General features: G+C 38.0%; 1 protein-coding gene across 1 annotated transcript in view; it reads left to right on the forward strand.

Moving 5' to 3' along the window:
* The window catches only part of LOC134472624 (ubiquitin carboxyl-terminal hydrolase 32-like), a 46,288-nt gene extending 32,234 nt beyond the window's left edge, over window positions 1-14,054 (forward strand). Inside the window, exon 2 of the mRNA XM_063234548.1 lies at window positions 13,592-14,054. Coding sequence (XP_063090618.1) covers window positions 13,592-13,780 — 189 coding nt within the window. The 3' untranslated portion in view covers window positions 13,781-14,054. The remainder of the gene's footprint in view (window positions 1-13,591) is intronic.
* The last annotated feature ends 552 nt before the right edge of the window (window positions 14,055-14,606 follow it).

Raw genomic sequence — 14,606 nt, forward strand, 5'->3', positions numbered from 1 at the left:
ATCTGCATTACTCAAAGTCTATCGATGTATATGCTGCTCTTATCTAAACAACAAGCCAGAACAAAAAAGTGAAGCCCTTGACAGCAACTTCCAGACTGTTCAACCAAATACCATGGCTTAGCCAAGTTGACACATGAAATTAAGCATCACAGTTGGCAATTATAAAACCAACTGCTTAGTCTCTGAAGTTAGATATTCAGGTTAATTTTCTAATTTTAATGCCAAAGTGAGCATTCAGGTTAAATTTTTTGGAGAGGAAAAGGATCAACATGGAGAGATGCTGCATGGGTTCTGCAGCAGACGATATTAGCTCCCCGTTTATTATTATTAGCTCCTTGAGTTGCCAGATTTAGCAAATAATGACAAAACAATTAAATTTGATTTTAATTTTATTTAGCTGCAGATAAACAATATTTTTTCCATGTAACTAATACTGTGTATGTTTTGTGAGGCTTCTTTATATTACATTTTTTTATATTTATCTGAAATTCAAAGTTAACTAGATGCCCTATATTTTCCCTGGCAGGCTTACCCCTTGTACTCACTACCAGATCTATTTTGGAGAGTGGATCCATCTTACTCAATCTAAATTAGCCCCAGCTAGTCAGGGTGGAGAGCACATTCCTGTGGCTGAAATATAATTAGAAATCAAAGGATTGACTTTCGTTTTTGCGTTGTACTTTCTTACCTATTTCTTACCTATTTATGGTCCAAACACACAGAGGGTGAAGCCATCTTGCCATCATCGGTTTGAGAGGCACTTATTAAAATGGTCAGGCATCAGAGTTGGAGCCTGGCATTCTGAGGATTGAACCCAGGGCCTTACCCATGACAGGGAAGTATCCACCACTGTCATATACCCCTGGCACCAAGTCTGGCTTCTTGATAAAACCTTTAAGCTGATGCATCAGCCCTGGATTGCCCTCTTTGGAGTGTTCTAGTACACGAAAACCTTCATTTACTCAAGTCACTGTCGTTGTGCTTCTCTTACATGAAGTTGCCCAGAAGCCTGAACAGTACAGATTTTTTTTTTTTGAGTTCTTTGAAATCATATTCAGGAAAAAAATATCTTTGTTTATTTCTGCAATGTATACTTCCTTTCTCCTCTTCTTGACTGTAAAAATCCTTTTTGCTTCTTAATTCCTGGGTGATTTTGGAGTTAGATCAAATTATCTCTACAGCAAGTCTGAAGAGATAACGTCTTTTTTCCTTCTGTGTTTGGTACACTTGTAAACACACACTCACACACACACACACACACATACACACACACACACACACACACAGAGTTTTGTTAACTACCAACATAAGAGGATGGTCAGGCTTTAAATCAACCATGAAAACAAAAAGATATTCCCTTGTATCTGCCCCAGTGAACAAAAATGTAAGAAACAAAAATACCATCAACTACTTTTCCAGGAGATATTGTTGAATGTAGACATTGTTTAAGTTAGTAGGATTTAGTAGGACCACAGGATGTACTTGGAAAAAATAGGGAAAAGGCGTTACTATTTTTAGTAAATCAAATAGTGACAGATAAAATAAGTGCTTCAGTGACATAGTAAAAGTGGATAAAACAGGTCTTTTAACGACCTTTTAAAGGTCTTTAACACACCTTTTAAAGGTATGTGAAAAATATACTGCAGTTCTCCCAGAAAAGCTTATGGAAGTTAGATTTATAGGGCACAAAATAAACTTAATATACCTTCAAAAATACATGCAGAATCGTAATTCCTTACTGAGCTTTTATCATTCACAGATCTCTGGCCCTTCTGCTCATTTTGAAGGAATTGGTGAATTGTCAGAGTGTGTTTGTGGAAGTGGAGGGTGATGCTGGGTCCAAGGGGAACATGGTAGAGCACAATGATAGAGATTTCTATAATACTGAACAACGAAAACTGGAAATCATTCACGTTTTTGTTTTTGCTATGACTAATTCAGTCAACCTTTATGATCTCTAATTTATTAGGGCAAAAATAAATACAGTTAAGATATTTTTAATATCCAGGGAATATCAACATGATTAACCAAAAATACTTTGAGGAAGAATACAGAAGTTCTGTGGCATAAATTGTTTCTTGACTGTTTTCCAGGGTATAGAAAATATATTTCTTCAGTAAATAAAGCCATATTTGGCAATATCTAGTAAGTAAGATATGTTAGTTCCATCGCTGAAAGACTGTATATAAAAGAGAACATCTTAAGTCATTTTTAGATGATACCTATTGACCATTACTTATGAATTATGCTACTACATATAAGTTGTGAAATTTTAGAGAACCCAAATTCATAGGCTATGAAAAGACTATGTTTTTCATATGCTGATAGAATAACATTTTAGGTTATTATTATATTTATAACCCAGTTTATATGAGGAATAACTATATTTCTTATTTAATGCAATGATATCTACCATTCTGTAATAATTTTAAATAGTAACTCACCTTGTGTAAATTGTTTAGTTGTGCTGTAGGCATAACTGAAAAAATATTTTTAAAACAGATAGGTATTCCCTATGTTCTTTTAACATTTTGTTTATTTGTGTATGTTTATAAAATAGGAAAAGATAGCTAAGTAAGCTCCTAATAAGAAGTACCCAAAAGGAGGGGTAGAGGATAAAAGCCCTCCTGTCACCTTTTGGTCACTTCACATTGAATCCGCAGGGCCTTAGGGCTGTGGTTGTGTTTGGCACCTGGACCTTTCCCAAGTCATCTGATCAGAGTGAGCAGTGCCAGCTAGTGCATGGAGCAGTTGGTCAGCCACTTACTGTGCTGACCAAAGGGGTCACATTGGAATTCTCTTTCCTTTTCTAGGCACCAGAACTTATCCTAATATTTATTTGAATTGTTTCCTCCCATCCAAAGACTGTTTAGACCTCATTTTAATCTCCTCTTCCTTGTTATCCAAATGTGAGTGTGGTCCCCAATGCAATTGTTGTCTTTAGTTATTCAAGATGAGAAGAGTTAGAAACAGTATTGGCCTATGTTCAATTATATACATGGTGGCACACTGAATACCAATATTTGAGAAAAATTTGAATGTTAAAACCCTGGTTGGTTTGGTTAACTAACTAAACCAAGTTTAGTTAATGCATTTAGTTAACTAAAAGGGTGCCATTTGTAAGTTTTTCACAAATTGGGTTTTTTTAATGGTAAAAATCAATCATTACCTTAAGCATAACTCAATTTTATTTAGAAAAAGAACATTATTGCTCTATGCCTTTAACAAATTATGATATACCATCAACAAAACAGCAGTCTGGTCTATCTTGGTTTCCACCAGAGGTCCTTGCTGTGTAAGTCCCTGATACCATCCTTCTATGACCCAGTCTCTCCCAATCCCTGATACCAACTCCTCTAAATCTGCTTTGTGCTTACTCAAATTCTCTGTACTTGCCTCCTGCTGGTGTACAAGGCTCTCACCATTTTCCTTCTAATACACTGCTTGTTCCTTCATGAATTTTTATTTTTTTGGATTGACCAACAAGCACTCTGTCACTGAGCTGCATCCCCATGCCTTTTACTTTTTTATTTTGAGATAAGGCCTCAGTAAATATCTGTTTACCCTTGAATTTGTGAACCTCCTGTTTGTCTTACAGTAGCTAGGATTGATAGGCTGGGGCCAGTATGCTGAGCAGCTTCTGTGGCCTTATTTACTGTCAGTCTTGTTTTCCTCACCTTCTAAATACTGGAAAGATTTTCTTTGTCTTAACTATACTTTCTAGGCGACTTCATCTAGTCTCAAGGTTTTAAATAACATTTAAAGCTGATGAGTCTTATGTTTAAATCTTCTTCACTGACCTTTCATTTGAGTTCTACAGTCTTATGTATGTTTGTTTACCCCATCTTCCTATTTTGAGATCTAATTAGCATTTTGAAATTAACATATGTAAAATACGACTTTAGAATGTCACCTTCTTCAAAAGTCACTCTTCTCATTAATGAAAAAAATAGTACTTATGTTCATTCAAATTCGTAGGGCAAAAATCCAGGTGTTAGCTTTACCTTTTTCTTTCTCTCATAGTCTAGTCCAGGGGTGCTGAACACCTGTGGCATGTTGCCACAGTGGGATGTTTGCATCGTTGAAAGCTCTAAAAGGTTTACCCCTCACTGGTCTAATCCAAGCCACCAGCTAGTGTTTTGGCCCTACTTTGAGTCATGTTCTGAATTGAACTACTTTTCATACCTTTCATGACAAGCATGTCATCCCAGCAACTGCTCTTTTTGGTCTGGACTGTCACAAAAGTTTCCTACCTGGTCATCTTGTCTTTATATTGACCTACCTACTGTATATCCTTCATGTAAGATTTCTATTTATTTAAACTGTAAGTTAGCTATTTTAATTTCATAGTTTTTTTTTCAAGGACGTCACACCATATTCAAAATAAAGGCCAAACTATTTTCAGTGATCTGGAAACCATCCGTGGACAAATCCTTGCCCAGTGTCCTACTCCTTGCTGTGGCTGACTTGGCTTTGACTCACAGTGGAGGACAGCTGTGCTCACCACTACACCACCAACGCATTTTGGCTCACAATGGGTTTGTTGCTCCACTAAGCAGGTCAAAATTTGCCTGCCTCTGAATCCTTATAATGCTTTTCCCACTGCCTGCGACTTTTTACCAAAACCTTTTCATGGCTATCTCATTTATATCGGTATTAATGTGTTGCTGGGACAAACTATCTGACACTCACAGTTTAAAAGACAAAAGATTTACCTTAGCTTATGGTTTCAGTGCATGGTCAGCTGGTTCCAAGACAGAAACCTCAGGGTGAAGGTGTGGGCGGAGGAAAGCTGTGTACCTTGTAACATCCAGGACACAGTAAAGGTGGGAAGAGTCAGAGAGAGAGGAAAAGGGACTGAGGCAGCATATACTCTTCAAAGGCACATATTGGTGATCTACTTCCTCCAGCTGCATCCACCTCCTGGTAGCCCATTTGGTCATGAATTCATTAATGGGTTAATCCACTGATGAGGTTACTCCCTTCAATGCATGAGTTTTTGGAGAATATTTTATGTTTAAATTAGAATATTCTGCCTTAGTCCCCAAAATTTCATGTCCATTTCATAATGCAAAATGAATTTAGTTCCTTTCTAAGAGTCCCCAAAGTCTTAGCAATTCCAGCGTTATGCAGTAGTCCAAAACCAAAATCTCCTCTGAGATTGAAGGAAACTCTTAGCTGTGAACCTCAGAAAATAGACAAAACCAACCAACCAACCAAACTAGAACAAAAACAGTGAATATAATCTCAACATAAAATGACTTAGAATAAGTATTTCCATTCCTAAAAAGCCACTAGGGAATAGAAAGAATCAGACCCAAACAAGACCAAAACCCAGCAGGGGGTACACTTCAGGTCCTGTACCTCCCTTTGTGTTATCTAGGGCACACAGTGGTGAGATGCTTCAGAAGGCTTGGAATCCTTGTCCCCATGGGCTTGCTGATTAGAGCCCTTGTGGGCTGGCTTTACTTGCTGCACAAAGCCTTCCTTAGCAGAAGTTCCATGTTCCTGCCATGTATAACTTTTTGGGGTCTCCACTTCAAATTTGGCTTTACTGTCATAGCTTTAAGCATTGCTCTCTCCAGGTCTTTCAGCAGGGACCATGTGTTGCCTGGTTTCCCAGTCTTCTGCTAAAATCTAGATGCAGATCTTTCTGATCTTATAACCCTTGTATTCTGCACTCTTGGAAAACCTGTACCACATGCATGATACCAAGATTTGATGCCAGCTTGAGCAGGAGGCAAGCCCCCTTGGACCATAGCTGCAGCAGTTTTTAATTGCCTGTAAGGTTGAACCCTTAGTGACCAAAACACTCTGGGGCTCTTTTTTCAAAACAAGTCATTTTAGCAGTTTATTTGCACTTTTATATTCTTGACCCTATAATGTGTATGTTCTGGCCAGTTCTCCAGATGTCCTCAAGGCATCTTTTTCCTTGACTTTTTTTTTTCTTTTTTGAAATACTGGGGAATATATGCAAGGTCCTTGCACTGAGCTATACCCTCCACTCACCTTTAAAATTTTGAGGCGGGATTTTGGTAAGTTGCTAAATTTCCCGGAGTTCGCTAGAACTTGGCAATCCTCCTGCCTGATCTAGCAGACTGCTGGGATCACAGGCATGCACCACCACACCAGGCTTGGTCCTTTTCAATAGCGCTGATTTCTTCAGTTTAGTCGCAACTTCATATGAGGTTCTTTTCTGGGCCACATTTTTTAGATCTTTCAACTCTGTTGTTTGTTTCTGCTTCTCCTGAATCTGGCCAGAAGTAGCCAGCAGGACCGATGACTGAGTCTGAACTTTGAAATTTCCTCTGTCTCATTAAATAGCCTACCACTTTAAAATTCAGCCTCACACGAAGTCTGAGGACATGAACAAAATGCCTCTAGTATAATTCTCACTAGAGTTCTCTTTCTTTAGGACAATTCAGGAGCATATTGTTTACATTCCTACCAGCATTCTGGTCTTTTGAACTCACACCAGAATCCCACAAACCTCCATTTACAGCATTCTCAGACTTCCCTTGTCCACATCTCTAAGCTCCTCCTATAAACAAATTTCAAAGGCTTCAGCACCACATGATCAGTAATCACAGAGCCTTGATCCCACTTCTTGGTCCCAGTTTTTTATATTGGCCAGCTTTCTTGTTGCTGGGACAAAATATCTAGCGTACACAATTTAAAGGAAAAAAATATTTATTTTGGGTCACAGTTTCAGGGACTTCACCTGAATATCTGCTGGCTCCAAGACATAAATGTCATGGTGGGGGGCATGACAGAGGACAGTCAAGGAGCAGAGGGCACGAAGAGAGGCAGAGAGAGGAAGGGGCTGGGGACAGGATACACACCTTTCTAAGGTGTGCTGTCAGTGTCCTGCTTTCTCCAGCTGGGCCACACATCCTGATAGGCCATCTAGTCATGACTTCAACAGCAGATTAAGCCACTAATGAACTTAGTACCCTAAATACGCTGATCTTTGAGTGACACTTCATATTTAAATCATCGCAGTCTGTTTCAGATTGACTCTAATATTATCCCATTGAGAGGTTTTTCTTCTACAACTTTATGCTTCCTTATACCTTGCTGAAATTATATGAGTTTTGAGTTATTACTTGTCACTGTCACATCTTGTGACTTATTTATTAGGTAAGAGTGAGACTTAATTTATCTACTTCACAGCTTACAAAGATAGCACTTGGTACATATTTAACACTTACTGAGTGTTGAATGAACAAATGAGTCTATTAGCACTGTGATTTTGTTACTTTTAATGTATGAAATTGGTAGGAATCTCTCTCAAAAGATGGTATACCATAGGCCAGTAGTGGTGAACCTATGGTACTTATGCTACAGCACACTGTTTGTATCACTGAAAGCTCTAATAGGTTTGCTATCACTGCCATAGAATTATGATATTGTTTATTCAATTTTCCTTCACAAAAGAATTTTCATGAGAAAATATTTTTGCCAAGTTCTTAACTGTTAGATCCAGTTAATAATTTTCAAAATAGTTGATAATCTGGTAGTTGTAACATATGTAACATATATCCTATAGCTATATTAGAAAAATCATCTTGAGTAACTTCTTATTGTGAATTGTATTAGTCTTTTTTATTACTATAATGAAATATATGAGGCCTGGTAAGTTTATATAGTAAAGTAATCAATATAGTTCATGGTGTTGTAGGCTCGAGGGCATAACACCATCATTAGTTCAGCTCCAGTAAGGACCTAGGGTTAATTATTTTCATCAAGGGGACAAAATATCTGACCCCTTAAACTTAAAAGAAGGACAGGGTTATTCGGGTTCACAGTTTTTGAGGGATTCATTCCATAGTCAGCTGGCTCAAAGTCAGAAACAGTATGGTAGAAGGGTCTGGTGGAGGAAAGCTGCTCACATCATGGTGGCCAGGAAGCAGAGAGAGATGGGAGGAGGCAGGGAGGGAGGTGGCCCCTTCCAGGTTTCCCCCCTGGTGACCCAGCTCTTCTCACCAGAATTCAGCTCTAAACTTCTCATGAATTAATTCATGATCAGTGCATGAATTATCTCAGTGCTTCCATGATCCAATTATCTTCCCCAAACCCAACCTCTGAATACATGAGCCTTTTGGGGAACAATCTAGATCTAAACTATAACAGACCAGATGGTGGGCAGTACTACAGTGGTGGGGGTAGAGATCATGCTCTCGAGACCAGAAGCCAGAGAGCACTCAGGATTCACATTTGCTCTTATAGCAACCCACTCTTGTGAGGCCTCACTCATGGTCCTAGAGAAACGACCTTAATCTTGTTCATGGATAGCACACTCGGTGACTTAACAATCTCTCAGAAAGTCTCATTTCTTAAAGATTTTATCACCTCTCACATTGCTGCAGTGGTGACTAAACCTCCTCCATGCGAAACTTTAAGGGGCAAATGATATGCAAACCAAAGTATGTATCATGTACTTCTTACTGGGAAACACATAATTAAGTTAAATTTTTTTGTAGTAAGAACACATAATTTGAGGGCTACTCTCTTGACAAACTTTTAAGTGTACAGTACAGTGTCATTAACTAAGCATGATGTTGTACAACAGATCTCTAGAAGTTATTCGTAATACATAATTGTTAGATAATAGATGCATTAAACTCAGTGACCCACAACTCCTCATTTTCTCTCTTCCCAGCCTCTTATTTTATTTCCTGCATCAAGCTCCAAACAGTGAGCTTGATTTCTTCAGAAATTTTTAGTGGAATCATCTAGTGCGTCCTTCTGTACCTAATGTCACTTAGCATTACGGCCTCAAGGTTTGTCCACGTTGTTGAATATGGCAGGATTTCTAGTTTCAGAACAATGAAACAAGTCTTCTACTATGATGAGAGTTGGGTATTTTTTATTTTGGCAGTGCTAGGCCCTTGAACTCAGGCCTCGAGCTTTCCAGGCTTGTTTTCTGTCACTGAGTTACACTTGCAGTGTATAGGCAATCTGCACACTGAATTGCACTCTGAGATTGTTTTAGAATATGTCCATAAATTCAAAAGGTAAAGCTTAAGGATTCACCCCTGACTGTGAGTTGAACTAGTTGATTTGCTTCTAACAAGGAGAATGTGCCAGAAATGATGGTGTGGGACTTTCAGGATGAGACAGGAACAGCCTCGGCCCCCTCTCTCTTGCACTGTCACTCTAAGAGTGTGGCTTCCTGTCTTCCTGACAATCACGCAGCCCTGTGGAGGTGCCCCTAAGTGAGGAGCTGAGATCTGCTAACAGCTGTATGACCCACTTGGAAATGAAGCCTGTAGCCGTAGGAGACTTTGAGAATAAAACTTGGTTTACAGATTACAATCTTGTGAGGGACCCTGAGCCAGGTCAGTCTGATGCAGCATTTCTAGGTTCCTGATCCTCAGAAAGTGGGTGAAGTAATAATGTTCATTGTTTTAGCTATTATATTTGGAGTAATTTGTTATGCAGTAGCTGAAAACAAGCACATCTTTTCATGGTATTTATCCTAAGCTAAATAACATTTCAGTATGTATATAAAGAAGCTGCTGTAATATTAAGAATGCTTAATTGTTTTCTTTAGCATTATGGAGAATGAGAATAGTTCAACCTGGATTATGTTTACAATTTAGAAAAGTGTAAAAGTGAAAAATTCACAAACACTGAAAGTCCCTTTTCAGAGACAAACTACTAACAGAAAAGAGACAAGTTGGAGGAGGGCAGGGAGTTAAAGCATAAAGCATAAAGCTCTTTTTTCCTGCTCCTTATATTCCCAATCTGTCCTACTAATTAGCACCATTTAACTTTGACAGTGCAGATTCAGGTCATAGAATTAGAGAAGGATTAAGCCTCTATCTCTCTTTCTCTGTCTGTCTGTCTGTCTGTCTGTCTCTGTCTCTGTCTCTGTCTCTGTCTCTGTCTGTCTCTCTCTCTCTCTCTCTCAGAAATGGATAATTTAAACTGTTTGGAAACCACTTAGGCCTGCAGGAAGACTTGGAAGGATGATGTCCAGAAATCACATAGAAAAGAACATAAATGTTACCAAAAGCTAGAATAATAATTCTACACCAGCATCGATTCTGCACTGTCTCCAAACTAAATTATGGGAGAAAATATTGATTTAGGAGGTTATCTGAGTCTGTAATGCTGCCTTTTCTAGGTGCCGACATGTGAAGGTTTCACCTTTCATTCAGGAAGTGTCCTTCTCTCAGATTGTGTGGTTGGCTGAGTTGTTTTCGACCTAGTCTCATTCTTTGTGTGCTTTCTGAGTACCAAGACGTACACCATGTGAGAGTTTTTGGTGTCTGCCTGTTGGCATGTGGAGTGGCCGGAACTTTGTACTTTGGAAGAAGTAGCAGCAACCATTTACCATCCTTCAAATTCACCGAGTTGTCTATCAGCAGAGTAACTTGACAGCCTCGAAAGCATCCCTGTGCTTTCATTCTCAGTGTAGAATGGATCTCGATCTCCAGTCCTCCAATTGCTTTGTTGGGACCGAGTCCCGGAGAACAGAGAAAGGTCTTGTGATAAAAGAAGAGGCTCTAAGAGAAAAGCCTGAAGTTTTGTGTCTGGATTAGAGGTCTGGTCTTGAACAGAAGGGATATTACTCCTTATCTTTCATCTGTAACAAGGTCACGTGAGGAGTAAGATTACTGCTTCATCAAATCATGCCAGAATTCTCACATCTTTCTAATTCTTATTAAATGCAGATGCAGAAGATCTGAGTTTCCAAGAATTTACCTCCTAGAGGCTGTGTAGACCACAGCTCCCATTTGCAAGTAAATCCTGGAAAGACTTTCCTTAAACCAACAGTCTGTCTCTGGGCCACTTCACCCGCTTGATTGTAGGTAGAAGCTCTGTTTATAGTGTGAAAGAAAAGGCAGACAGGAGACCTTGTTTTGGGGTCACTATCTCAGGCAAGTAGAGTTGCTGTACTCCCAAAATGGAGTGACAAGTCTGGAAGAGGGATGAAAAGCCAGGGGAACATTCCCAGCACGGAAAATGCATGAAAAACAAAGAAATCTGGCTGACCATCGGAGACATGTGAAAGCCAGGTTACACAGAATCCCTGCATCCCTTCATTGAGAGATCCGAGACTGCAGCTGTTTCCTCTAATTCATTCACACGGTGGCTGAGGGCTTAGGTCAAAGCTTGTGCCCTGTTTTCTTATTCAAATCCACCTGATGTTCCATCTCCTCTCTGAGGACTGTGTATTCCAAGAATGGAAGAAAATAAACCTCATTTTATTGAAAGCACAAGTTTCGCTGCTACTTATCAAATCTTCTTTATATTTACTTAACAAAAAGAAAGGCTAGAGTAAATGATGATCAATTTTTCCTTGGAAATAAAATGGAAAGAAATGTGAGCATATAAAATTTCTTTGCTGGACTTTATATCATTTTCAACTGAAATGTGTTTTTAACAAGTTACATGAACTTTATTAATGCCTTTACTTGAGAATTTTTCTGCTTAATAAATTCTTTGTTTTTTCTTAAAAATGTTTTCATTTAACATTTGATCTATGTATCATATCATCATTGGTTCCTACTTAAAGGAAACATATTTGAAATACATTTCAAGGAGGAAATAAAACTTCAGAGTTGGATGAAGATGTTAGAAAGAGACTGTGGACCAGCAGAATAAAAAATTTTAATTTTAAAATAAATAAATTGATATCAAGGAATTCATTTTTTAAAACTGATCCAACAACACGAGTCAAAATTATTGAGTTAGCTAGGCTCTGTTGTCAGTATTTATTTAGTAGAAAAAACCTCTAATATTTCATTTTATTATCTGTCTGTCTATGTACCTACCTATCTATCTATCTGTCTGTTTGTCTGTTTGTCTATCAAGAAAGGGTTTCCCTACATAATTCAGGCTGACTTTGAACTCACCATGTAGCTCAGGTTGGTCTCAAATACTTGATCCTCTTGCCTCAGCCTTCCCAGTGATGGTATTACAGGCATGCACGCAGCTTAAATAATTCACTTTGTATAAGTGTTTCACTTTTTCGGAGAATTTTATGTGATTTTCTCAAAACATAGCCCAATTATTAAACAGTGTTTGCAACAGTCCCCTTTAGTCAGTGCTAACTGTAAATAGCTTGAATAATTCACTAGTAATAATAACCAACCCTCATCTACTGCTTTGATGTAGGCATATTTGTAAGACAAAGAATAGCAAAACCAGCCAAGAAGTTGCTAGTGTAGGATGAATGAAACTAGAGCTAGTAGAAGAAATAATGGACCATCAATCTTTATGTCTGCCTATTTTGTTTGTTGCACAAACATACACACATGCAAACACACACACACACACACACACACACACACACATAATCATGCATCACCCTAAATAAAAACAAGCGATTCACAAAATAAAATTTTAAATGTTTGTTCCTTTGTATGCGGTGCACTTGGCAATCTTGTATTTTACTTTACGTTCATTTAATGCTACATCATTCTATTTTCCTTTACTTTGTAAATGCTATTTGTTGAACACTAATTTGATTTTATAAAAGTAGCTGCTCTGTTGGGAGTCATCTTTTGACTTAGTCTTCCTTTGCCCAGCATTCTAAATCATAAAGAAAAGCTATAACTAAGATTAAGATGTTAACTGTGGATTAGTCTGTTAGATTTACAGACCCTAGAACATCTGGTGACCTTCAGATAACATCAGAATTTGTAATGTCCCCCTTATCTTTTAATTCTGTGTGTCAACCAGCACAAAGCAAATCACTTGTTGTGATGTTTAAATTTCAGGAAAGTAATATGTTTGTTTAAAGAATTATAAGAACTTGCCCCAAGAGGTCAAGGTTGATTGCAATGTTCCAGCCCAGTGATGGGGTGAAGCATCCTGGATAATGAAGACCCCATGGGGCACATAGTCTTCTTGCTTGTCACCCTCTCATGTCCTTTCTCTCCATATAGAAGCCCTTTCAAGCACTCAAAGTGGACAGGATGAAGGTTTCCCCATCTTTTCAATCTCAGAGTGCCAACCCTTTCATAAGAAGTTTGGTTTTCTTCTCCCTCTCTCATCTCCTGGCCATTGGCTTTCCATCAGGGAGTAGATGGACCTGGTCCTGTGACAGTTTCCATGAGTTACATTTATATTATAACTTGTAAATCTGAAAAATAGGAAACCAGATTGTGAAAATTAACCAAACTAATGTTGAACAAGGACTGCAATATAAGTGGAAGAGGTTATGTTTCATGATTTGGTTGAATCACTTTCATTTCCAGGAAACCAGAAAAGACCCACAGCAAAGTTTTGTAGATTTGTGGTCCCTAAAGAGATGGCGTGGCTCATTACAAATCTAAGCCTTTGCGTGCTAAGTTCTAGGTGGAGTATTATTTGTTATTATTTGTTCTAATAGCTTTAGCTCAAGGCAAGAATTTCAAACAACAAAGTTGTTTATTACTAGGAGAGGAAATAGAACAATGGCTTCCTTTTACTTATATAGTTTTATTTTTTTTTTATTTTTTTGCTGAAACAAAAGCGGATTTACTTATGCTATACAAAAGCTATTATTTACTTATGATGTCTCTGGTTGAATTAAGGGTCATATTCCAAATTTTACAAGGTAGGAAATAATGGCTGTTACTCCTTATATTTATAGTGGACCATCGCAAAATATGCTCCCAGATTTAATGGCTTCCAGCAGCAAGACTCCCAAGAACTTCTAGCTTTCCTCTTGGATGGTCTTCATGAAGATCTCAACCGAGTCCATGAGAAGCCGTATGTGGAACTGAAGGACAGCGATGGCCGACCAGACTGGGAAGTAGCTGCAGAGGTTTGTCAGTTTTGAGTTTCTAATGTAAGCAATAGATGAAATACTCTGACCATAAATGCATGCAAACAACTTATATGCAGATTAGGGCCAGGGATATAGCTCAGCGGCACAGCACTTCCCTGGCAAACACAAGGTCCTGAGTTTAATTCCCAGTACCAGAAAAAAGAAAGTTTAATAATAATTAAATGCAAACTAAAATGTTCTGTGATTAGAGTATTAAAACAAGAGCTTAAAACAGTAACACATGCATGCCATAAGTTTGCCACCTCTGGCATGGATATAGGAATTATTATCCAGTGAATTTTTTTTTTATTTTTTTATTTTATTTTTTATTTTATTTAAGGAGAAAAGAAAAGAAAGAAAAAAAAACAGTGAAGGGGTACAAGTTATACAGATTTACAGGAGAAAAAAATGCACAGTAGGCAATCACTAGTTAATGGATTACTTATTGCCATCTTAGAAATAATTGTTCAAGTCACAGAATTAAAGCTTGTAGAGTGGACATTCCAACTATGATACTGCAAACAGTTCTGTTCAATGATCCAATAAAACTCTGTGATATCATTTTCTATCTTATACATTTAAATATACATGCAGTTATATAGTTTAGAGCACTTTCTTTTCCTCTCTTTTGTACAATGACTATTACACATTTTGGGTTTCATTGCTCCCACGGTTCTTATTGCTTTTTTGGAAGAGAGTAAAACCAAATGTGACATAACAGAACAGAATCGGTCAAGTCAAAAGGGTGGACATAATAGATAATATAAAAACATAATACAAGGTGATCAACAATTGTTACCATAATGCCTCCCGCTATTTCTAATAGAATTGCCTATAT

Source organism: Cavia porcellus, unplaced genomic scaffold (genome assembly GCF_034190915.1).
Source record: "Cavia porcellus strain 051 isolate PalLab524CR breed Dunkin Hartley unplaced genomic scaffold, mCavPor4.1 scaffold_2, whole genome shotgun sequence".
NCBI classification, from domain to species: Eukaryota; Metazoa; Chordata; class Mammalia; order Rodentia; family Caviidae; genus Cavia; species Cavia porcellus.